The sequence below is a fragment of the Lacerta agilis genome, chromosome 8, assembly GCF_009819535.1.
Source record: "Lacerta agilis isolate rLacAgi1 chromosome 8, rLacAgi1.pri, whole genome shotgun sequence".
Classification (NCBI taxonomy): domain Eukaryota; kingdom Metazoa; phylum Chordata; class Lepidosauria; order Squamata; family Lacertidae; genus Lacerta; species Lacerta agilis.
The window spans coordinates 31170167-31197205 of record NC_046319.1 but is presented as its reverse complement, the minus strand read 5'-3'; the positions used below and the strand labels follow the sequence as shown (position 1 = coordinate 31197205).

The 27039-nt window shown below is 39.7% G+C and overlaps 1 protein-coding gene across 9 annotated transcripts in view; it reads left to right on the top strand.

Moving 5' to 3' along the window:
- The first annotated feature begins 1749 nt into the window (after positions 1–1749).
- Positions 1750–27039, top strand: part of CHD9 (chromodomain helicase DNA binding protein 9) — a 75548-nt gene continuing 50258 nt past the window's right edge. For 5 of the 9 annotated variants that reach the window (XM_033156787.1, XM_033156784.1, XM_033156782.1 and 2 more), the window contains exons 1-4: positions 1750–1895; positions 8602–8704; positions 10776–10867; positions 15052–16648. In XM_033156787.1, coding sequence (XP_033012678.1) covers positions 15215–16648 — 1434 coding nt within the window. In that variant the 5' untranslated portion in view covers positions 1750–1895; positions 8602–8704; positions 10776–10867; positions 15052–15214. Of the gene's footprint in view, positions 1896–3538; positions 3754–8601; positions 8705–10775; positions 10868–15051; positions 16649–27039 lie in introns of those variants that run through there. The other 4 variants (XM_033156781.1, XM_033156786.1, XM_033156780.1 and 1 more) reach the window with 3 other exon arrangements.

The following is a 27039-nucleotide window of genomic DNA, read 5'->3' as shown; positions in this document are numbered from 1 at the left end:
CTGAGGCTCCAGTACTTTGGCCACCTCATGAGAAGAGAAGACTTCCTAGAAAAGACCCTGATGTTGGGAAAGATTGAGGGCACAAGGAGAAGGGGATGACAGAGGATGAGATGGTTGGACAGTGTTCTCGAAGCTACTAACTTGAGTTTGACCAAACTGCGGGAGGCAATGGAAGACAGGAGTGCCTGGCGTGCTCTGGTCCATGGGGTCACGAAGAGTCGGACACGACTAAACAACAACAAAATGTTCTTATAAAAGGGAATTTGGCAATTTCGGGGAGGAAGATAGATCGGTTCCAGACCCTCCAAGTGTTCCTATTTTCCAGGGACAGTCCCGGATTTACAGAAGCCGTCCCAGTTTCTGATTTGATCCTGGAATGTCCCACTTTTTCTTAGGATGTATCTATTTTCAGCAGAGAAATTTTGGAGGGTATTGAGTTATGCGACCCCCAAGATAAGTAACTATACAACCTTTAGAAGACATCTGAAGGCAGCTCTGTATAGGGAAGTTCTTTTTAATGTTTAATTCTTTATTGTGTTTTTATATATGTTGGAAGCTGCCCAGAGTAGCTGGGGCAACCCAGTCAGGTGAGTGGAACCTTGTTGCGCAATAAACTCCTTTGCTTTTGCTCCAATCTCCGGCTGGTCTCCATTGCCTCCGCAGCGAACCACGGGCTTCCTCCGTAGGACCGGGAGCTGAGCCTTCTCGACCCGGTAATTTCCGTAACAGGTATAAGCAATAAAATAAAACAATAAAAGGGGGGTTGGACTAGATGACCCTCAGGGAGGACCCAACTCAACAATTCTATGATTCTAAGCACATGGGAAGCCCCACAGAGAGTTTTGTTTTTGTTTGTTACCATGTTGTGTATTTTTGATTTTTTATATTGTAAACCACCGTGTGATTCTCGGGTGAAGGGCAGTGTAGAAATTTAGTAAACAAATAAAAATAATGCAAATAACCAATGCATGAATTACTGTGGCCAGAATGTAAACATATACATATATATATATATAAGCTCCCCTACCCAGTCTCATTTCTCCCACAGGAGATGTCTATGCTTCCTCCCCTGCCTATTCATTTAAATTTAAATTATATTAATAAAAATATTTTTATTATATTTATATTATTAATGCATTGTTTCTGAGTAGTAGCAGCAGGATTTCCTGAGCCTCTTCTGCCCCCTCCCTTGTCAAGTCCTTTGCCCCGCCCAATCCCCCCCACGCAAAAAAAAATGGGGCGGGCAAAAGTCTTCCCCTTTTTCAACTCTCCCCCCGCTGCCAACTACTCACTGACTCCACCGCTCACCCTGCCTTCTGACCAATCAGCGAGCGGGTAACAAATATGCAAATACAACCTCCCTCCTCTCTTACCTTATACCACCCGTAACCAACCCACCACCTCCCAACCGCCAACAGACATACACGCAAGCTCTCCTCCCTCCCTCCCTCCCTCCCCCGAAAAAGAAGAAGAAGAATTAAGTGTCCCCTCCCCGGGTTGGCTGGGGTCGCGGAGCAGGCGGTTGGCGGCGTGCGCGCGGCTTCCCTCTCCCTCTCTGCCCCTGTCACTTCCCCTAGTGAGAGGGAAGGCGCGCGTGAACTAGAGAGAGAGAGAGAGAGAGAGTCCGTGAGGAGAGGGAGGGAGGGGGAGCGGGAGGCGAGGGCGGCTCCGCCGATAGGCTATTGGCGGGCGACGACGAGAAAGGGAAAGGGGAGGGGACGGGGGAGTCTCGGGGTGAACAGGGAGAGGGCGGGGGCAGGGAGCGAATCACGCCGCGTCGCGCCCCGCCCCCCTTTCCCCTCAGCCGCCGCCGCCGCGCCACCTCCTTGCCTCAGGCAGGGCCTTTGCCAGCCTGCCAGCCACCCGCCCTCCTCAGGCTCAGCCACCGCCACCGGGTAAGCGCTTCCTTCTCTTGCCCTCCCTCAGGCAAGGAGGCGCTGAGGGAAGGAGAAAGCCCGGGTGGGCGGGAAAAATTAGGCGGGGTGGGGTTGGTGGTGGGGTGTGTGGGGGGGAGAGAAATGGGGGGATTCCCTGAGGAAGAGGGGAGTGGCCGCCTCCTCGCCTACTGCTGCCGCCGCCGCCTTCTTCTCCCTTGTGCCACCCTTAACCACATGGAGGAGAAGGACCGCGAGTCCTCTCAGGCGGTGGCCGCCGCCGGGGTCGAGCTGTCAAGCCGAGGCGGGCGTGGGGCATCGCCTCAGACGCCACCTCTTCCACACACACACGCGCGCGCAAAAGAGAGGGGGGGGCGAGGGAGGCTGCCCTGGCGGGCTTGGTGAGTACGTGAGAAGCCGAGGCCCTGCCGTGCCTTGCCCTTCCGACACGCACACGCACACCCTGATCCATCTCCAGAGACCGACGCGGCCAGCTTGAGCCCTCTTGCTGCTCCCACTCTGCGTTCACACGAAGAGAAGGAAAGTCGCAGCTTGGGCCTTGATGCTGCCGCCGCCGCCTCCTCTCTGTCACACCTTCTCTAAGCTGTCTTTCCATCGCTCTCTCTTCCACCTCTTTCTCTCCCCCCCCCCCACTTTCCCCGCGTCCTTTCTTTGCTCTTCCCTCCTACCAACCCCCTTCTGCCTTCAGTGCATTTTTCCTTCACCAGTTTTAGGGAAGGAAGTCCTTTTACTTCTTGGAAGTGGGGGAGCGGGGATTAATGAGCAATTATTGTAACCCTCTTATGCCACACAGACACTCCATGCTCTCCATTCTTCTTTGAGTTATCCCTGGCTTTACCTCGATAGATAGATAGATAGTCGGGTGTATATTGCCTGCAGAATAATGTAGAGGCTGCATACTTATATAGTGTTATAGCAGTGTCCCTCTGAATACCAGTTGCTGGGGATCAGGAGCTGGGAAATGTTATTGCCCTTATGTGCTGCTTGTGGGCTTCCTGTGGCCCCCATGAGAACAGAGTGCTGGACTAGATGCAAGGCTAAATAAGGCCTCTAGTCTGATCCAGCAGGGCACTTTTTGCCTGTGTATGAGGTGTATAGGGTAGTAATGAACACTGATCACCACCTCCCACCCAATATATGTGTGTGTGTACTCACAGAGAGAGAGAGAGGTGGTGTAAATGGTGGGCATGTGCTTCACATCAAATTTGGCGAGGTGCTTTTTTTACTGAAGTGGGTGTCACAGAATGTCCAAGTTAAAAGGTAGAATGCCACTAAATCACAGCTGCTGGGAGGGAGAGAGGGCTGTTACTTTAATGCCCTGTTTGTGGGCTTCTTGGAGGAATCTGATTAGCCACTGTGGGAAACAGGTGCTAGTCTAGATGGTCTACTTTAATGTTTCTGCAGGGATATGTTTTGCATGGTGAGGAGGTCGTTAGGGTGGTTTGAATTAGCTTCCTAATCACCACCCCACTTTCCAACAGGTTTGGGGGCAAGGTATACTTCTTCTCTGGTGGCCGTGGATGTAGCTGGCTGCCTGCTACATTGGTTGGCAAACGTCCTCTGGTCATATCTCCAGATCAGAAACTCACATATGCATTTTACATACTCTCACATGGTCTTTGTTGCCTTCTACTACTGGTAAATTGGCAACTCTTCTCCATAAAATGTATTTACTATCTTCTGCTTGTCAGGAACTGGGAGTCACCTGGTACTCCAGTCTGTAACACAAGACCCACTTCCAAGAACCCATGCAGTCAAGAGGAGGGGCTGACTGATAAAGGGGCAGAGCTCATACTTAAGGGTTGAATCCATGCACCCCAGGAGGAAATGGAATGTTAAGGAAAATGCTGTGTTTAAGGTGTGCTTTTTCTTGTGCTTTTGAATCCTCTGCCACTTTACACATTGTGCTCCATGACCTGTTCACCTACCTTCTTCCTTGCCAACCCAGCACTTTGATGTCATTGTACAAAGGAGGAGAAAAGCACCTGGAGAGCCTCTGCCCAGTCCTGGTGGGCTGTGCAGCTGTTGCTACCCCCATCCCCCATTCTCCTGTCCCTCATGGCTTGGAGCCAAGCATAGGGATATGGGGATACAGCCTCAGAACAAAAGGGAAGAGCCCTCTGGACCTGTACATTGTGCCACACTCAGGCTTGCACTGTGTGAAGGGACAGTAGAGCTGCATAGGGAGACACAGCTACCAAATATACCCATGGAGTTACATTTTAGCTTAAAAGTGGTCACTCCCTCTTACGTCTCTTTTCCTTCTGAGTGTGTGCTGTTCCATCCACTGTATTCTCTCCCTGCAGACAAATAATTGAAGGAGGAACAGCTTTTCAGTAGTGCATGCTCCAATTTCAAGTAGGAGGAGGCTGCTTCTCTTCACAAAACAAAACTGCAGTGGCATCTCTGCCAGGACCATCCTATGATTGGGCCTCCAGCCCTGAGCCACCTGTTGAGGACCAGTGCACTCTTGTAATAGAAGGTGGTCAAAAGGTAGAAAAGTTACAGCTTGCTGGAAAGTTGGGATAAATGCATGTTGATTTCAGTTGTGGGGGAAACAGAAATGTAGAAATCCAGTATTGGATCACAATATAGCAAGTAGGGTTGAGGCTAGTGTGGTTGGGAATGTTAACGGAAAGTTAGAAGAAACTTTTCAAAATGAAAGTAGCAGCCCCAGTGCTCATTTTTATTTTGAGAATTGTACTGAAATTGCTTTAGCACTAGATGGTAGATGTGGTGCAAGTAGATGAGTGCATAATAACTTTTGGCAAAAATCATGTTAAAACATTATGTTAATTTATATATTCTTTAACAGTGCTTTACCATATTTTTATTCAATATGACCATAGTCTGATAAGACTGGATCATTAATTTTACAGATGGGAAAAGCTGGTGTGACCTGTCATTTCTGAACTGAAATTTGAATTCAGGCCTAGGTGCAGCACACTCCTCCATGGATCATCTAATCAGATAAAAAGTTGAGGGAGTATGTGGGAGTAAATAACATATTGTAAACTGTTTGGATGACACTGTCTTCTGCTAATGAGGAAGCAGTGACAATGAAGTTGCTTATGCCATTTGATAAAGGTCTGTTATGTAGACCAAATAAAAGGATGATGTATAGACTCTGTATCATATAGACATTTCTGTTGATTGAGGTTATTTAATTGGAGTAATCCTCATGTGCTAGATACTGACAAAATTTAAAGGGCTTGGAATGTCGTGGTTTTCCATCAGTAGCATTAGTGTAGTGAAAGTAAAAGTAGTTGGCTGGTATTTATTGGCCAATATTTGAAAAGTCTGAAAGTTGATTGTCCTTGAGAAAGGTTGGTGACTATTGAATAAATTTTCTAGAGGTTCAAAATTCAGGGCAGTCATGTTTATCTTTCCCAAGAGCCTTCTTGTATTGCTGCTTTGTAGCTCCACCTGTTGCCTCATGTGTCTTTTTCTTCATTATCTTAGGTTATAGGGTTTACAGACAGTTAAACATTGATATTTCTGATGCTATGCCTTGTGTATTTTTTAAAGTGGTAGATTAAACTTTTGCATGTGATTACGATACCACAAATAATATCTCAATCAGATACATCCATAGAAACATCTTATCCAGAAGAGGGACTGGAATTTTCCTTCTGGTCAGCGTGTAGCTGCTTTCAATAATAACCACATTGATACTGATATTCTTTCTCATTTTAAATATGTGGAAAGTACAGAAATGATCATTCTCATGAAATTAATAGGGAATGAAAATACACATTGACAAAAACTCTGTTTAGAAACTTAGTTTGTGACTATTGGCCTGCCATTTGTATTGATATCTCATAAGTGAAAGAACTATCAGTAGTATATATTGTATGCTGTTACATTAATGCTTGGTATAGTAGTATATATTGTATGCTGTTACATTAATGCTTGGTATAGAGAGGACAGATTCACACATTTTTGAAATGTATACTGTATTCAGTAGCTTTTTTGTACAAAATAGTGTAATAGACTGTTTTATTGCTGTTAACATAGAAGTGAGACCTTGCAACTAAAGGGCCTCCCTGTGCTGTAAGAGGAGTTCTTCTGTTCAGTGTGGCATTGAATCTCAAATAGGAACCTTGTAGTCCAGGTCTCTCAAGGGTGGATGATTTTCTTTCAGTCAAACCTCAGCATTTCATTGCTATATAGGTGGTAGGGTTTTGTAGAGTGGAAAAGGGAATACATGTCATTTCCCTATTTCCTGCCCTCTCCAAGATACCTGCAATAAATAAGCTGTCAGGGGCTTGAGCAGGCTAGTTTCCTCTCCTGCCCTTCAGTCCATTCTCCCCTGCCCCACCCCGCACCTGGCCCATATTCAACTGAATGTGAATGTGTCTGGTTTGGAAGTAATAGGGAGGAAACATACATGAGGAATAGCTCAGTTGGTAGAGTGTGAGACTCTTAATCTCAGTGTCATGAGTTAAAGCCCCACATTGGGAGAAAATTATTACATTGCAGGGAGTTGGACTAGATGATCCTCATGGTCCCAAGGTCTAGGATTCTATATGTAAACGATTTAAAACTCAAGTGGATTACAGGGCTAAACTGCCCACCCAGCAGATGTCATGGGGGTCAATTATAATTTCGCCCAAATATTCCAGTTGTAAAATCATCAGTGATGCATTTTAGTCCACAATTAGTGTTATGTCCTATTAAAAGTGAATATTGATGTGTTTCTTTTTTTCATAATTTGGGAAAAGTTGACTAGAAGAAAATGTAGACTTTCTTACTGTTTATGTGACTTAACTGCCAGATAAGTGGAATGTGAGTGAATCAGGAAGAATGTTTCTTTGCTACAACAGCTTCCAAACTGGCACAGTGAAAGGTTATGGGATGGGCCTGTTGCTGTCACATGGTGACAGGAGGGCTAGCTCTGGGCCCAATGGATTTTGCGCTGGCCCAGGTCCTCCTCTCTGCTCTGGAGGATACCTCTATCTGACAGCAGAAGCTTCCCACCGGAGCGTTCTGATAGAGCTGGACAGAGGGGAACCTCCACCTCATTCAAACCCCCTTCAGCATGGTAGATCCAGGGTTTAGAATGCTAATTAAGAACCTTCCAAAATTAATAGAAAATAAAAGTTCACATGAAAACTTTGAGCCACAACTTGTGGAAATAAAGGAAGAAAGCTTGCTCTTAAACGTTTTAGAACACCATATGTAGACAACTTTACAAGCTACAAACATACAATATTTCATGCGGTAACAAATAAGGTAACAATATTTCTTTACCAGTAAGCTTGCAAGTATAATGTTATAAAAACCCTTGTTGTCTTGGTTTCTGAAAAACTTATATATGAATTTAAGAAAAGACCTTCTGGGTCAGATCACTGGTCAGTTTGTTTCTACTTGTAGCTGTAGCCTTAGATTAAGTTTCTAACAGTGCAAGACACTTTGAATATTTTTATCTCAACTGACAGCTAATGTTGGGGGAAGTCATTGAAGTTCCTTTCATCAGTTAATTTCTCATAGTTTTAAACATCTTAAATATAATGTTGTCAATGTGTCAGCAGAGTGAGTCTCACATTCCTGTATTTTCCACTGGGGGTGGAAATAGAAGCAATGTTGATTTACAAAACTGCCTTAGGAGTCAGAAACCTTACAAAATTTGGTTGAAAAAATAATCATTATAAAAATACTACCAATATAATCATTAAACTTAATAAAACAGTAAAAAAGCCTATATCCAGTTCTTATTCATTAAAAGCTTGAACCAATAAAAAACAGTTAAACAAAGCAGAAGAAAGCATTCCAGGACCAGGGTACCGCTCCAGAAAAGGCTGTTTTGTTGGTTACCACCTGTCCAACCTTTGAAGGCACAATAATTTCTCTCTCTCTCTCTCTCTCTCTCTCTCTCTCTGACTCATCTGCCTTTATTCAATAAATAATTATCATTGCAAAATATTGATTTGACAGAATTGGAAAATATTGTTTGCACAAGAAACTAATAGCCAGTTATATTTTCTTGCTATCATATGTAGACAGTACATCCTGAGTATTTTGAGGACTAAGCATTTGACTTAGTATTACTAAGTATGGTGTAGGTCTTGGAGAAATTTTGTCCAAAGCACTTGTATTCATGCATGTATTGTGTATCTCTTGTATTTTGTGGAGGGAAGAGGAGAGGAAAATTTGTCCTCTGAATTTCCAAATATTTTATAATTTCCTGTTTTTTAAGAGGTGTTCATATAAACCAACTTTGTTATTATTTCTGAGTGTGTTCAAATAATTGTCTATGATCCTTGCTTAGTTAAGAAAAGTTTCTCACTCTTCTCAGAAACAGAAATGGGGGAAATAATGGGTCCTAATTAAAGAGCTTGGAATTAGAGGACAGCTTAAGGCATATAATGAATGTCATGTTAAAATATTTACAGATAAATATAGATCATAGTATAAGCAGGAGTGAAAATTGTAGTTATATATTTTTCTTGAGAACTTCAAATAAATATTCCTGAGGTTATGCATACATACATGATCAATGTTTGATATTAAATATATATGTGTATACACACATTTTTTCTGACTAGCATGTTATGTATTTTGCATACCACCTCAGAAATACTTATTTAAAAGGCTACAAGGTTATTTGCAGACTGTTAGCTGTTTTTGTCTTGCAGATTGGTTATGTGATGGCTCTATCTTAACCTTCATAATAATATGGGTTTTCCCCTTTTTTCTTTCCCAGTTCTTCTGCTGTACTGACAGTATTGCTACAAGGAAGTATTTGTGATTGATCACAATGTGGCACAGTGTAACCCACCAAAGGGAACCAATTTTTACACCAAATGGTATGGTGATTGTTCTGAAGCTAGAATGTATTTATGAAGCATCTGTCTTAGAATCATTCAACAAAATGTATTAATTGCTGAGGTGATTGCAGATCTATATCTTAACTCTAGTAATGTTGAATAGGTGGTTATTTTTATTTGCTAAATGACAAGAGGGAGTAGTTTTAAACTGACTGTCCTGGAGATTTATGAGTCTTCAGTTGCCAAACAGTGTCTCATAGGAACATATCTGATAGAACATATAAATACTGCATCCCTGACATAAACCATGGCTTATGCACATGAGGTCATCTTGTGAACCTTACAGCTGAAATGACATGTCTTTCTTGATTACAAGAAGAGGTTCTGGGACAGTATTTCCTTGTAATTTCTGATAAAGGTATGAGTTGGACAGAAAATATATGCTAAAAATTTTTTTGTAGTTTGATTAATTCATCATATTTTTTGATTTTATATGTTATATTGGCTTAACACCAGATCTGTTATTGTGCACGTTACTACTATGGAAATTCCAAATCTGTGATTCTACAGCTTCTATTTTGGTAATAAGTTGTTTGCTGTCAATATTGTTAAAAAATAATTTTTTTTTAAAGGAGTTTAATTAGTTGCTACTTTGTATGACCCTGCTGCATGAGGACAGCCAAGATCCCTAAGTGTTTCTATTAAAATAAATTGTCACCAAGGCTGTGAAACATAGGGCTTAGAAGGAAGAATGAATCCTGAGAAGTGCAAGCAGGGCTTTACTCTTGCAGTGTGGCTTCCCAACTCCCTCTTCTCCACTGCAGTTATCTGCAACCCTGAAAATTCATTCGTGATGTTTGGGGGACTCTTTTCACTCTTACACAGATTCTTCCCACCCACCCTGGCTCCAATCCCTTTACAGAAGGGGAATCTGTAGTGCTCCATATATTGTTGGACTCCAGTGTCCTTACTGGCTGGAACTGATGGGAGTTCAGCAACATATGGAGGGCCAGATGTTTCTCCTCCCTGCTTTACAGCATTGACCATGGTATAGTGTTATTTGGCATTAATACTAACCATGGTTTATTTTAACCAGAATGTGCAAACTTTAATCCTTCTTTAAAATTCATGGTAGGAAGTTCATAAAACCAAAGGGTACTCTGAATCTCATAACCTCTCCTGTTTTTTATTTTATTTAAATACTTGTTAATTTTGTAACTTCATTGTTACAAATACAGTGAAACCTCTACTTATGGACATAATCAGTTCCAGAGGTCCGTCCGTAAGTTGATCTGGGTCACTGGTAGAAGCGCCGTTGTGCGCAGGCGCATTCGGCAGCGGCGCACTTCTGTGCATGTGCAGACGGCAGCCACTTCTGCTCTGGCGCAAATGGCAGAAGCCGCTTCTGCGCATGTGCGAATCACGGCAAACCCAGTATTTCGTTCCGGGTTTTCCACAGTCGCAACTTGGATCGGGCCCAAGTAGAGGCGGTCGTAAGTAAAGGTTCTACTGTATGGATTTTTCAGGAGACTGCATTTTTTAAAATTAAAATTTAAGTATCTACAGTGGTGCCTCGGATTACAGACGCTTCAGGTTGCAGACTCCACTAACACAGAAATAGTACCTCAGGTTAAGAACTTTGCTTCAGGATGAGAACAGAAATTGGGCAGCGGCGGCATGGCAGCAGCAGGAGGCCCCATTAGCTAAAGTGGTGCTTCAGGTTAAGAACAGACCTCCAGAACAAATTAAGTTTTTAACCCAAGGTACCACTGTACTTATTTGAGGTTTGTGGGGACGACATGTGCCATGAATGAAACCGACTGAAGTACAGCTGTTCAACCAGTGCAATAATGATAAAATGTGATGATGTACTAGCACACAAGTTCTTGGTTTGTTTTGTTTTGATCTGAGGTAGTCTGTTATCAGTTATAGTTTATATTTGTGCTTGTGGAATGTTTAGTTTGGGCATCCAGTTTTTCTACTTTTAGGCTGTGATGTATTTCAGATAGCATTCCTAAGCAAATAAATGGTATTTGAAGTCAACTGAAGCAAGCAATTATTTTGAAATTTTGTGGTTTTATTCAATACAGTTCTGTAATTTGTCTTTCAGATCACTAATACTAATGAATTATCTTTTGGGGATCAAGGATTTCCTAGGATTATGTAAGACATTTGCAATGGAAATGCACTTCATATTAATGGGTAAGGATTATTTTGATTATTTCACCAAATTTAACAGCAAATGAAAAACCAACAAATTCTAACCTATCTGAGCTCTAAGCATTGTATACAACTTCTGTCCAGTTATATTGTGGTTCTGCCAGGTTAATTGTCATCTAAACAGGTGGTTTCAAATTTCCTATTTTTCTACCATGTCATTGAATTTCAAAGATGACATACCGCATTTTTTCGTCTATAAGACGCTCCCATGTATAAGACGCCCCCTATTTTGGGGGACTCGGATTTAAGAAAATGGGGGGGGGGAGATATGTATCTGTGTATAAGACGCCCCCTAATTTTTGACATTATTTTTTAGGGAAAAAACCTAGTCAATAATTTGTGTTCCTGGCCTGCAATATTTTCCAGGGACGATTGGCTAGAGTAGGAGTTGATGTTGTATGGTCTCTTTTATGCAGTTCAGTTCACCAGAAATTCCAGCATGGAGTATACTAAGGAACTGGCTTTTTATCTTGCATTCTTTGCACTGAAAGATGTGGATATTTTCTCAAATTTCTCGTTTCAGGAAACTTCCAGATCTGTCAATGCAGTGGATGTAAGTTGAATGAATTGATGCTAATACACTTACCAAATAAAAACAGGATTTAAAAAAAGGCAGAATCATACTTCCTGAATTTTAATGCATTTTGAGAAACACGCATGCTCAGGCAATTATTATCACTGTTGGACATTAAAAGAATGTATATGATTAACTGATAATCCTCAGAATAGTATGCTTTACACTGTCTTTTTATAATTCAGGCTTCTAAGACTCCTGTGCAGATGCTCAGGCAATTCCAGTCTCTCTTTCTTACACACACACACACTGCAGATTTTCCATGGCTTTTCACTTTGCATGTGTTGTGAAAAGGGGCACAGTGGCTGCAGTGGGAAAGAGTAGCCCCTGAACTCCATTGAACTTGCAAAAAATCTTCCTGCATCTTATTGAAGTTTCAGCTGAAGTAATTTAAATAAAGCTTGATTCTTAAAGTTTGCTCTGTGTTACTTGGAAGTAAGTTACATCTGAAATTCCAGGAAAGTTATTTAGGATTAGGATAATAATGTGTACTTTTGTAGACTGAAATGTTAAGCAATTTAATCTTTGGATAGAATTCTCAGGGATGTTGGAGCAGATGACACTGATAAACCTTTAGTATTTTGGATTTTGTGGATTATTTTGTTGGTGATGATTTAGCATTTTAAGTGGAGTTTCCAATCTGGACCTTGTATAAATCCTTGTAACATAGGAACTTCAATGATAAATGCTGTTAGCATTGATATATATTTCTTGGAACAGTTTCATTGTTTTACATCTCTGCAAACAGAGTAGTACTTTCAGATAGTAAGACCATACTGATATGCATGCCCAGTTTGCAGGTAGAGAAAAAATATAAATAGTGAGGTCAGACAGAAATGAAATGCAAAAAATACAGTGCTGTATTCCGTGAACTCGTTCAGTTAGTGCAAGGACAGCTGAAGTTCCTCTCTGTCTCCTTTCCCTATGTGCCCCCTAAATCTGTTCCTGGGGCTTCCCCAAATCTCTGGGATAGATTTGGGTAGGGTGCCGGCAGAGAGGAAGGGGTACAGAGCCATTGTGCAAGTGGAAACTTTGTGTTAACAGAACGAATGCATTGGATACTATCCACAATTTATGACAGTTATGTTAAAACTTAATTGTATTCAATATAACTACAGTGGCAATTCACAACAGCAGTAGCTTCCATTGGCTAGATATTTCTGGATTAAGCAGAAGTTGGATGGCCAGCTGTTATGGATGCCTTAACTGAGATTTCTGCCTTGCAGGGGGTTGGACTAGAGGACCCTTGGGGTTCCTTCCAACTCTATAATTCTATGGTTCTATGTTCTTGAACTTGCTTATTTGCTTTTTTACATATGGTTAACTGAAATGCCTTAAGTTACTATACTGAAGTTAAGGGGTATTACTTTAGACAAGAGCTGTGGAATGGATATGCTGATATAGTTTGTGGTGGGTTTATGTAGGAACTACCATGGTAGCTAAATTAATTGATATGGTCAGTTTTTGTGTTGCTGCAACATAAATTATAATGCAGAAATGTTAGATAATGTGTAGAATGTAATATGACTCTACCTGGGGTGGAAGATTGAACAATTCTGTTAAATGAGAGTATACATCCTCAAAATGTGAGTAGATGAACCTGATGAATTTTGAAGATTCCCCCCCCCCCCTGTAAAACAGCTTGAAAGTTCAGCAGCTTGGTAGGGATTAAACTATTAAAACCATCCACTTATCTTAAGATCAAAACAATATCACAAAAATGTATCAAACCAAAGTTTTCATAGTGGCAACTCAACACCTATGGGAAGCCTGCAAGAACAGCATTATTTCCTTGTTATTTCCAGCAACTGCCTCCAACAGTGATGGTAGTACATAGCCAGCATGGCTAGTGGCCATTGATCACCTTACCATCTATGAATTTGTCTAATCCCCTTCTAATACTGAACTGAGTCATAACAGTAATGTCACTGACAAACAAAAACATAAATAGTAAAAATCCAGTATTGATCCACATTATCTTGAAGTTCCAGATCATTGCAAATAAAATAGATTCACAGAAACTTGTTATAGCCCTTTTGACGACAAATCAACAAATTCCTTGAAAGAATACATTTTTTAAAAAGTAAGAAGCTGTAATAAATTTTATTTTAAAAAGTAACATGAGTTTCCTGAGCTAGGATTGTCATGACATTTACTGAGATGATGGGAGGGGACAGCCTGCAAATATAAATAAACTTTATGGTTTTAAGTATGATGTACCAAGGAGGAAATCAACAGATAGACACTGGCTATGTTTAGACATCATATTAAACCATAGTGTAACATGATGTGAATGATCCTAGGCAAGCCCTTGGGTTCACATTTTCTCCCATCTGGTAGCAATTATGGATTCTGGAGGTTTAGCTTTTGCTTAACAAGTAGTTTCATCAGACCTGAAAAACTAGGTTTACAATGACTTTTTTTCAAAAAAAGCCACATGGTTAATTTGACATCATTGTTCATAAAGTAGTAGTTCAGAATGTAGTTCAGATTAACCAAAGGTTAGAATTCTGATCAAATGCTAAACTGTGGTTAAGTCAAATCAGAAGAGAAAGCTTACAATCTCCCACTTGCAAATGTACTTAATAAAGAGGAGGGAGAGTAGCAGGGATGGTGATGGTGGAACATTTGAACCTTAAGTTCTTTCCCATCATGCTAAACCACATACTTCACATTATATATTGGTGTAATTTACAGCTCATTTATTTTAGAGCAGTCGTTTTAAATTCCATATTGATATGGTTGAAGATTGTTTTGCAATCACTGTGGAAGCCCTTTATATGATACTAATGATAACACAGCACTACATTCTGTCAACTTGTTTGTGTCCCAATAAACCATGGTGAATAAAAATCAATATTTTTGAAGCTAGTTTTTTTAAAGAATGACAGATTTATTCAAATATAATCAAACATCAAAATCTACAACCATCTTTTAAATTGAATCCATGATTGTTTGTCAAACATTTAGTTAAAGACTCCTTTTCTATGTAAAAGAATGAAGCGGGGGCAAAATAATGTTATGAAATCAAGTGTTATAGATATGACACAATTGATTGTTAACTGCATGTATTATTATGCATACAAAGAGTAGTTACACTCTTTTAACCAGATAGTTACTTTCAGTGTCATGGACAAACACAGGTTTTCCCAGTAACTACCAACCCTTCCTTCTGAAATGTTCTGGGCATTTAACTGAAGATTAAGTTATCCTGCTTAATGTCTTTGCTTTTGTATATGGAGGTGACTAGAACTCCTTAATACGGTAACTGCTCCCCTAAGCAGATAAGATTTCTGTGTGAAAGGCATGACCTGAGATTTCAGCTTGTGTTCCTATATAGTAAAAAGGTTACGTGTCTAATGCAAACATATGTATTGTTATAGCAATTGATTAGTGACATGCATATTCAGGAAATATATCAGAAAGTTGGAAATTTGGGTTCACATCAGTCCATCTGCAACAACATTTCTGTATTTTAAGTGTCACATGACAGGAGACAAAAACATGATGGGGGGGTTGGTAATTTAAAATACAGCCCCATACATTAACATTTTAAAGTAACTGCTTAATTGCTTTTTTCCCTCTTGCCTAGGGTATTTTAAACACTTCAAGACATTATTTCTTCAAATGTGCTAATGGATGTGGACATGGCTTAGATAAGGTGTTGACCACTGCAAATTTTCTGTTGCTGTGTGCTGCCGAAAGGCTAGCTGACTCCATTTGGAGTAGTGTCAAACTAGCACAGATATATCAAGATGACAGATCCTATGATGGACTTTTTTGATGATGCCAACCTCTTTAGTGATACCTTAGAAGGTTTGTCTGATGATGCTTTTGTACAAACTGGACCTGTTTCACTTGTTGATGAATTGAACTTGGGTGCAGAGTTTGAACCTTTACACATCGACTCGTTAAACCATGTGCAGGAAATGCAAACTCAACAAAAGATAAATGAATTTGGGCAGCTAAATCAGTATGATTCATTGAAACTTCAAGTAAACCAGTCCTTCAGCAGCCCAGCTGAAAATGTTTTATCACCACACACTGAGTTTAATTGCTCACCCATCCATCCCCAAAGCCAAACCAATGGGATGTTTCCTGATGTGGCAGATGGAAGCCCAATGTGGGGACACCAAACTTCTAGCAGTGTTTCAAATCAGAATGGATCCCCTTTTCATCAAGGTCGTTCACAATCTATGCAGCAGAACAAAAGCTTTGTAGCACACCATGATTTTGCCTTATTTCAGGCCAGCGAACAGCACCATCCGTGTGCCTCATTGCAGTCGCAGCAAAACAGAAATGGCATCAATGCAGGAGAGGACACTCAAAGTCAGTCAGAAAACTTCATGGAGGTTAATGCATCTGTTCCACATAGAACCAGTGTTTCTCATGCACCTCAAGGTGCTACTCTTTCAGACTCACAACAGTCTATCTCTGTTCAGCCATTTTCTCAGACTGCAAGTGACTCACCTCACTTTTGTGGGAATCAAGAAGGAAACTTTGATGGACACTCTCCTACAACAACTCCATGCTCTGTTGTTAATACACAGTTTTCACCTCCTTATTCCTACTCTAGTAACCATGTCTCTCCTACCAGTCTTCTACAGTCTTCGACAGCTCTTTCTGTTAGTCAGCAAACTCATTCTCTATCTGATTTTCCAGAGAGTGATGCCTTTGCTCCTCAGATAGGGACCAAGCAAGAAAATACAGATAACATCCTTAACTCAAGTCCATCTTTAAATTCAAACAATTTCCATGTGTTGCATTCAGCACATCCTCGGGGCAGCTTCAGTAGTTCAAAACTGTCTGCAGTGAACATTAATTTTTCTGCTCCTGCTGGCTCTGGTCCTCAGCTGAGCTATTTCAGTGATCCTATAGAAGGCAATGGTTTTTCGTCTTTGGATGAGAATTTGCTTCATCAAGTCGAATCTCAAGCTGAATCATTTACGGAACTTGATCCAGAAACTCTCCTTCAGGAAGATCTCCTTCCCCAGTTCAATGATTCTACATTTGTGCAGGACAGCTCAAGTAATGAGTTAGAACACCACCTAGAACACCATGTTACCCCACAATTGACAGAGCCCTCCCACCTTGTTCGGACTCAGTCTCAAAATTGCAATCATCCCTGGTATCCTCCTAATTCTAATCAACACCTGCAAGAGCGAAAGCGTGTAAATGTTCATGGGCAGGTAGGTAATGCTTTTCTGGGAGGGTTATATTTTGCTATAGCTAGTTCATTTTTACCTTGCTGTTAGTCAAAAGTAGTTAGTAGTTCAATCAATATAAGGAGGCAGAACCATAATCCATTAGTAAGAAGAACTATCCTGAAGTACAGGATCCTGTTTAAAAGGGGGGGGGGGGTTGGAGAGGTTTTGATGACCTTTCAGCTGTTTGAGATGGAATAGCATTTAAATCTTAGCTCTAAATGCCTTTTGCACACTTCACTTTACAGTGTCTTCCATCTCAGAAAATACAGCATTCTGCCATATCTTCCAAAATTGAATACACATTTTCAGTTTGTTTCTATGCAACTTGGCAGACTGTTATTTTTGCTTTCATTACTGCCAACTGTTGAGTTTTGTGGTATAAACTGGAAGGAAAAAATACAAAAAAGTGTGGAGAAATAAGCTTTATAATGCTGCTTGCTTTGCTTTTTCTCCCCATCTCAAATTCATTGAAGTTATGAAACACCTATGGTCTTTTTAATAACCCATATAGGTAGGACTCTAGCTTTGAACATTGTTGCCATGAAGAGTTGTATATATAACTATTAATGTTTAAATTAATAAGCAGAATTAAATATAAATAAACAAATAAATAAATAATGTAACAAATATTAGCAATATATAATATTGATGGAAATACTGCATTCTGGTTTTTCTATTTAGGTGCTTGTGGATTTTATTATTTTATTATGAGTACCTAGTATTTACTTTCAAAACATTTTGGAGTAAATTATGGTGTAATTTGTAGTAGTGAACATAAAACATCCCTTTGATTTTAAATCTGTTATTAATAGTGACTGCTATTTGAGCATAAATTTTCCAAGAGAGTATGCTTTTTGACATTTTGGCATGACCAAGTATTAGTGTAATTATATATATATATATATATATATATATATATATATACACACACACACACACACACACACACATACATACATACTTTATATTTCATTTGACTATTTCCTTTTGGGAAGTAAAATACTTTTTTCTTACGTGTTAAGCATAGCATGAATCTAGGAAAATGCATCTTTCTTTTCTTTGAAAGGGCGGGTGTTGCTTAACAGTAGTTAACTACATAACAGTTAGATGGCAGAGGTACTTGTTGCTGTCAAATAATGGAGTCTTTAGGGTCACTGATTAATATGGTAGAATGTCTAGGGAACGTAAATGATATTGCTTCTCATGAGCCCTAAATATGAGATCACTGAGCATCCGAAATTTTGCACAATGGGTGACAAGATAATCATTTGTATGAACTGAAGTGATATGTCAAACACTAATTATTATGCTGGCCATCCTAATCTTCAATTTAAGCCAGGGTGTCTTAACTCACAGGCCATTTATTTTCATTTACAAATTTATAAACCACTTCATACCCTGAAGCCACTGACCATTTTTAATAGCCAGCTAATCATCAAGACTTCAGGCGCCTGCCTAATTTCAGTTGGTAATTGATTCTAGAGAGCTAGAGTCGCAACACAAAAGCCCAGTTTCGGGTGAACATCTGGGGCATACAGAATTCTCAGCCATGCCCCTTCTGAGGAGCGCAATGGCTGGGCAGGGATATATGGGACGAGGCCATCCCTTGGGTAACCTGGTCTCAAGTTCTTGACCTTCAAAAGTTTTATGTGGACCCCAGAAACATGTGCACCAGTTTTGTGAAATCATGTTTAACTCTCTTTGCACTTACCAGATGGCTCCTGTTGTGTCCATTCCATTCCCTGGCTGTTTTTGTCCCAAAACTGCATCCCTAAGCTGTTTGACCTTGCTGATATTTTGCACTTCCACATACTGGTAAACTTCCTGCTAATGACAGGTGAACTGTGTTTTGCTGATTATGTTCTGGGGATAGCGCATAAACCAAATTTCATATAGTCAAAACACATTGTGTTCAATGGCAGGTGGGATTGCCAAAGTCTTTTTTTCCTGGATGCCTGCCCCTTTTAAAAATGTTTTTATTTTTTTATTGCCAAGCACGTATAGCTGAATCAGCATGAGTAAAATGTGTGTAAGTTGCGAGTTACCTGTATTATAAAAAAGATATTATATAGAGTGCAGCTGAAGCACCTGCTCTTAGGGACAATCATGAGGTATCATCTCTTCAGTAGACCTCGTTGTTGTTGTTGTTCAGTCGTTCAGTCGTGTCCGACTCTTCGTGACCCCATGGACCAGAGTACGCCAGGCACGCCTATCCTTCACTGCCTCTCGCAGTTTGGCCAAACTCATGTTAGTAGCTTCAAGAACACTGTCCAACCATCTCATCCTCTGTCGTCCCCTTCTCCTTGTGCCCTCCATCTTTCCCAACATCAGGGTCTTTTCTAGGGATTCTTCTCTTCTCATGAGGTGGCCAAAGTACTGGAGCCTCAACTTCAGGATCTGTCCTTCTAGTGAGCACTCAGGGCTGATTTCTTTGAGAATGGATAGGTTTGATCTTCTTGCAGTCCACGGGACTCTCAAGAGTCTCCTCCAGCACCATAATTCAAAAGCATCAGTAGACCTCAGTGGGAGCCAAATGAAGCAAGCATCTCAAAGTAACATTGAGATTTGTGATAAGGGCTGAATGAAGCCAGCTGAGCTGAATGATAGTGTATTTTATCGTCGTCAGGGCAGTTCTGGTGTAGGATATCATCCACTACCAGTGCTGCCCTGAGAACGAAAAATGCTGAATAAGTATGTGTCTACTGAAACAATCCCCCACCCCCGTTCTGACTGCTTGCTTGCATGTTTGCAGACTGCTCATCCATCCCCCTTCTCTGTTGAGCATGTGGATTGGTGTGTGTGTGGCATGTGGCAGTTTAGGTGTGGCCAATCCTCACTGCATCCTTCAGGCCCAAAAAAGTTAGTGCACCTGAGTTAAACCCATGATTTAGTTGCTTACATCCTATATAGTTTTACTTTCCCACATGCACACATATCTACATTTGTTTATGTTTTACCTGAAAGACAAGAAAAAGCAACTCTTCCAAAAGCTTCCCTGGATGTAATTCTTAATTGTCAGTGCTGACCAGGTGAGTGGTTATTTTATTTTAGAAGTTTTGAGTTGCAGAGCTTGCTGTTCCTATAATGTCAGTTAGGAAGTACACCATTAGGAGAGGTGAAATTAGTGTTTTGCCAGTAACCTCATCAGCCTCGAAAATAAATTATTAGCCTGCAAAGGGGGGGGGGGTATTCTGCCTGCTCAAGGATGACAGAGTGATTAGTGGATAGCCCTGCTGGGTTCAGAGAAAGGAACTTCCCTTCTCTAGTAGCCCTTTTGGTTTCTGTGCTTGGTGCACAAGAGAGATGAAGCATTTCGTTCACTTGCATGGAATTCTGTGCACTCACCTGTATGCTATTTCTTTTCCACTATGACTACCAAGCTAGTGCTAAAATGTAAAGCTAAAGCTGGTGAAGGCTGCTAGTGAAGCAAATTTTAGCATGAGAGAAATGAAAATGTGGTGACATTGACATTGCTTGAAATATTACTGACTTAGTGCTTTTAGATGTTGCCTTATGTTATAAAGCTCTGATGAAAAAAGATAAATTTCCAGTTGTGTGGATGCATCTATGGATGCTACAAAATGACATGGATATGTAAATGAGACCTTATGAAGAAGGTTGATGGGTGCTACGATGGTTAATAGGTGTCAGTTAAAAGTCTGAAATTGCTAACAATATTTTGAAAGTTATAAATGCAGGTGCAAGTTTCAAAAAAGCCTACAGTTTTTCATAAGCTGCACCTAAAATGTCAACACCTAATTTTTCTCATTAATATCAGTGCAGAGAGGGAGATAACATTTGCTAAATATGTTAAATATCAGTGACCTTTAATTTGTCCTCTTTTATTATTCAAAATAATAAAATTACTCCATGACACCATGTACTGTTGCCCATTTTTTTATTTGTTGCTTTAAATTTCGGCCTGCACAAATTAAATCCTGCATATAATAATGTAACATACTTAAAAGCAAACAGATACAAATTCTTCCTGTTAATGTTCTTTACAAACTCTTTTGGTACATGGGGTATGGACAAATTTCTAAGTTGTCAGGTCAGCTTTTACATTGTAAGTATATTACAAAAAAGTTTTATCCATTTTTATTAATATAATGTTTCTAAAGTCACAAGTTAGACCTTGGTGGTTGTTTGTTGTCTTTCTTGTCAATTTTTTGTTAGTATGAATTCTCCATGTCCTGTATTTGCATGGAATGACTGCCAGCAGTGAAATATGATCCTAGCTATTACTTGGTGTACTGCACTACACAGGCTGCCTAGCACTCTGCCAGGAAACTAAGTAACAGAAAGCAGAGTTGTTAACAGTAGCTTTCATCCTATTGGCCTCCTCTGTGCATACTCAAAGCAGAGTACAAACAGGAAGTGGATTCCAGGAAGGGGAGGGTAGGCTGGAATTTATGGATCACTCCAGTGTATAAGGAGGATGTGGGTAGGATCAAAGCCAAACTAAACCGTATGTTTAATTTCTCTGGAACTGGAAGATATTAAACACTGTATTCAGATCTTTTGCAAAGTTTAAGATTTAAAATAATCCAGTAAAAAATAATATTCAGAAACAGCTGTAAAATAAATTTCAGTACCTATAGCACTCATTCTGGGGATCATGATAAATCATGGTTTACTGTAATGGGAAGAAGCCACAATGAGTCTTAGGCTCACCTGTGTTTTTGTGCCCTTTCATCTAAATCACCTTTATAACCCATGGTTTAAAGTTGATTTGTTAGAAACAAACCGAAGTTAAGATTAATCACAATTCATCAATGACAAGCTGAAATTAATGGGGGGCTATGCTGGAGCAATAGAAGAGAGGGGGAATACACAAGCTCAAGGTTCACTGTAGCTCGTTTCAACAAAAACAAAAATCCAGTTTATTCAACCAACTCACAATCATATGTCTCTTACTTAGCAAAGTAGAACTGATTCTTGACCATTCTTCCTGTTAATATTCCTGAGAAGTGAAACTTGACTGAAGTGTTTCAAAATGCATAGCTTATGTTATGTGAAGGAATATAACAGAAGTTTTCAAACCGTGGTTTTTTGAAAGGTGGAACAGACTCACTTAATATCTGCACTTGACCCTAAAATTGATCCCCCCTTCTGGCAATAAAGATCAAGGCTCTTTTGACTAAGGCCAGATTAAGGAGCATGCTAACAAGGCCCTGGTTTAGAGCCTGTAATTTTCATAATATGGTGTTGGTGCGAGCTGAGATTTTCACCTCTTGCTGCTCTCAAATCCAAATGCAGAAGCAGGTTCAATGCCAAACTTGACTTGAGGGTAAAGTAAATTTAACACCCAATTTTTTCAGAAATTTGTGGTTACAAAAACAGGCACATCCATCACATTAGAGAGGCCAGATTGCGGTTTATCAAATATCACTTATTTTATCACATGTGCTTTGATTTTCAAACATAAAATAAGTGGTCCAAGACCCCAGCAATGTTCAGTTGTTCTGCAGAGGGAGAAATTAAAGAACTTCTTGTATCTAGTATATAACATACATATATGACTTAATGTTTCTTCCAAAATAAATTTAACAGAGCCAATAAGAGGAAAAACAAAGCTTTATATTATGACCACAATCCGAAATACACTCATAAAGGAGTAAGTCTCATTAAATTAATTAGGATTTGCTTTTGAGTAAAGAAGCTTGTGATTGCATTGCATGTGTTTAATTATATTGCAAATTTATTGAGACAGCTGTGAAGTATAAAATCCATATTTTGAGTATAGGTGGGATAATAAAGCTATTTGCTGGTAGATTTTGTTATTTTAACATTATACAAGTTTAAATTTCAAACATAATGTTTCACCCAAATCTGACATGAAATGGCACATGTAAAGTTCTTTAAATGGTCATGTGATTCAAGCCAATTCAAATAAAGTTAGATACTCTTATTAAGAACAATGTAAATTTTGCAGACAATAAATTGCTCTAATATAATTACTGAAATCCCATCACATTTTTGTCTCTTGAACCCTGTAGTGAAAATACATTCTATTGCAGTGTTAGAAATTAGCCAGGCAGCAGGCGCATTTTGCGACTGGTGCAGGTCCAGTTGTGATCACATGGAGATCTATGGACACCAGGTTGGCAACTGGCGAAAGCAAAATATCACTTAGAGAAGGATCTGAAATATTTTCATTGAAGCTTGAATTTGCTTTATTCTGGATTGTTTTATTTGATGTTTGTTGTAATTTGTTGTAAACCACTTTGATTGTTTTATTTGATACAGTATTTGTTATTTAAAATATAAAGTAGTATAGAAATAATAATGACAATAATAATTAACACCTCCCCCAGTGGCATCTAGACATTCTGTTGTAGCGACCATAACCTAGGTTTAAGGTGCCATTTGATGATTAGATTATAAATTTGAATTTCTAACACTGTTAAGGATTCCTAAACTGTCAGCACAGTCTGTTTTGTGTGTTTTGCAGAAGTTCATTCTTTGCATTAGATTATGGTATCCTCTCTTTTGTAGCACTACTGTTCATTGTTTTTCTTTCACAACTCTCATGATTTTGTATTTGATCTATGTGGTTTTGCTAATGTAGGATACTGTAAACATGCATTTTTTGTGAGAAAGTATCCTGGAAAATGAGTGGTGGTGATGATGATGATTTCATTTATTAAATTTGTATACTGCCTTTTATCCTTAGCTCCCAGGGCAGTTCACAACATAAAATTACAAAATAAAAACCACAAAATACATAGTAAAAATAAGAACAACAGCAAACCAATAATGTGAAAGATATGCAGTGAGGAAATCCATCCAGTGTTTTTAGCAAGTACATGCCCTGGTACAGCTGTTATGGCATGAATGTGAGAGCTTTGATGCACGCTGGGAGTTCTGCATGATCAGAGGTTTTCCTATTCACTTTGGTGGTCTAATACAGTAATGCTCCATCCTCATAATCCTTTTGTGGAGAGCATCCTCTAACTGTAAAGTTTATGGGGAACTCCTTGTTATATGAGCTCTATACTGACAATGAAGTCCTGTATAGATTTGGATTGAAACTAAAACTTGATCTTCTCCATGTATTGTTTATACCATATAAAAATAAAAATATAGTTTAGCACTTGAAATTTATACTGATAGTTGCTTATATTGTGTTTATTGTGGGACTCCATTTGTTTAATTATATGTAGCCTACACTTCTTGAAACTACAGCATCTTACAACAATTACAACAGAAATAATAAAAATAGTTTATTTTTTTAAATAATAAAACCACACATCTAACAAGTCAGAATCTAGCAACATTTAGTTAAAAACTTACATATACAAAAATGAGTTCACTTTCATGTGTTACAAGGAATTGGAATCAACCCATTAAAGTTCCCAGCTAGTAGGAATTGGATCCGGGGCTCTCTTCCATGAACTTATAGGTAGATACTCATTCGTGAGATGTAGTGAAGATATATCAGGTTTAAGCCCAAGTTTTTATTGTACCAGGAAGGTAGTTGGAAGCCAGTGCCATTAGCTATAAGTTTGCCTATCTGGCATACCATTCCAGTTAAAAGATGGCCAGCTGTATTTTTGCACACTTTTACATTAACTTAGTAGTAACAAAAGCATTGGCAGTGAATGAAATCTATTCTTCAGATAAGTGTGCAGTGGTACCTCTGGTTACGAATGCTTCAGGTTACGAGCTCCTCTAACCCGGAAGTAGCTGCTCCTGATTGCAAACTTTGCCCCAGGATGTGAACGGAAATTGTGCACCAGAGGCGCGCATGCACCGGGAGGTCCCATTAGCGAAAGTGCACCTCAGGATCAGAACAGTTTCAGCTTAAGAACGGACCTCCGGAACGAATTAAGTTCATAACCAGAGGTACCACTATATTGCCTTCTTATTAGGTTTGCCTGTGGGAGGAAGGATAGAATATAAATTTAATAAATATATATAATAAATAAATATGGTAAAATATGTTCTTGAATACAGCATCCACTTGTAAGTCAAGGGTGTGCTTTAGATCCATGGGTATCTGATTCCCCAGGGAGAATGCTGGAGAAAGAGAAAGGGTTCTCCACACTGGAGAGCCAGTGTGGTGTAGTGGTTAAGAGCGGTAGACTCGTTATCTGGGGAACCGGGTTTGCGTCTCCACTCTTCCACATGCAGCTGCTGGGTGACCTTCGGCTAGTCACACTTCTCTGAAGTCTCTCAGCCCCACTCATCTCACAGAGTGTTTGTTGTGGGGGAGGAAGGGAAAGGAGAATGTTAGCCGCTTTGAGACTCCTTCGGGTAGTGAAAAGCAGGATATCAAATCCAAACTCCTCCTCTTCTTCTTCTTCCTAGACTGCAGAACCACCTCGTTCCAGATTTGTTTTTTGTTTTTCCTCCTCATTCCAGAACTTTTTTCCAGAACTGAGGTCACCACTTGTAGATGTGGTAATAATGCTGGAAATCAGAATATTTCATATTTACCCTACTTGTGGCTTCATAATATTTATTTGTTTGATACTTTTATTCTACAATGTAGTCCTAAAAGACACACAAAGCAGCTTAAAAATATTTGCACAATACAATTACATTCAAAAAGATTTGCACAGATAATAAATTATGCCAGGTTTTTCCTCTCATTCTTGGTCTTCTCTGGTGTCTGGGGGTATCCACTTAGGACCTCTGAGGTTAGTGAGTCTGAGCAGCGGGATCTTACTCAGTGAAGGATGAAGCCAACTGTGCTGGAAGTTAGCAGTTTACATGCAACACCTCTCACTGAGCACCTCTGAGGCAAGGGAGTGAGGCTGAGTTGCTGGAAGTCACTTAGCCATTATGAAAGAAAGAGCTCCCACTGAGGACCTCTGAAGGCAAGTCTTGATGATAATGTAAGAACTGTGTCCATCCTGGTGTAGCAGGAAATACACAGGCAGGATATGAGGCAGCAGCCCTCTCCTTTATGGGTTTCCCAATCTGGTGTTCAAATTATATCATAGAATCTTAGAATTGGAAGGAACCCCAGGGTCATCTAATCTAACCCCCTGCAATGCAGGAATATCAACTAAAGCATCCATGACAGATGGCCATCCAACCTCTGCTTAAAAACCTCCAAGGAAGGAGAGCCCACAACTGCCCGAGGGAGACTGTTCCACTATCAAAAAGCTCTTACTGTCAGAAAGTTTTTCTGTGTGTTTAGTTGGAATCTCCTTTCTTGTAACTTGAAACCATTGGTTCGAGTCCTACCTTCCAGAGCAGAAGAAAGCAAGCTTGCTCCCTCTTAAATGTGACAGCCCTTTAGACAGTTGAATATGGTTATCATATCTCTTCTCAGTCTCCTCTTTTCCAGGCTAAACATACCTAGCTCCTTCAACAATTCCTCATAAGCTTGGCTTCTAGATCCTTGATCATCCTAGTTGTCTTCCTATGCATATGTTCCAGCTTGTCAGCATCCTTCTTAAATTGTGGCCCCCAGAATACACAGTATTCCAGGTGTGGTCTGACCAAGGCAGAATAGAGTGGTACTATTACTTCCCTTGATCTGGACACTATACAGTGCTACCTTGGGTTACAGATGCTTCAGGTTACAGACTCCGCTAACCCAGAAATAGTACCTCGGGTTAAGAACTTTGCTTCAGGATGAGAACAGAAATCACGTGGCAGCGGCGCGGCACCAGCAGGAGGCCCCATTAGCTAAAGTGGTTACCTCAGGTTAAGAACAATTTCAGGTTAAGAACGGACCTCCAGAATGAATTAATTTCTTAACCCGAGGTACCTCTGTACTTCTGTTTATTTACTGCATTTCAATCTTACCTTTGTAGTTCTGAAGAAGTGCTAAAGATGTCTAGTGTCAATAATGAAAACAGAACAAATAGGGGGATAAACCATGAAAAAACTTTTTTAAAGAGAGTAGCAGACCAAATAATAGAAGGCCAATAAAATAATTTTAAAAGCTTGGTTCCTTTTTTGTGAACACTGAGTTTGCTTTTGTCACAGAAAAGCAGGATATAAATGTCCAAATAAGTAAATCAAATTTGAGTAGCAGATAAACCATAAGTTCATTGAACAGTACTATTTTGGAACATGAACATTTTATATAGTCTACTTTCCAGTTAAAGCATGATCTTTCTGAAGCAGTTTGTAGTCCTAAAATAGCATATTAAACATAATTTGCAATCATACAACACAGAAAAAATACAATAGAACATTGTAAAACAGCATCTAGTTCTCATCATTTAATATAGATATGAAACAATAGAGAAAGTTGGAGCCATAAGAAAGTACCCTTAATATCTGCTTAATTCCATTGGTTGATCCACAAAGGGTTTTAACCTGTACTGATAGTTCCAAAAGAATCTGCAGGAAAATTTCCTTTTGACCTGCAAATGAAGATCATCAACCAAGACTACTAAAGCAATCTC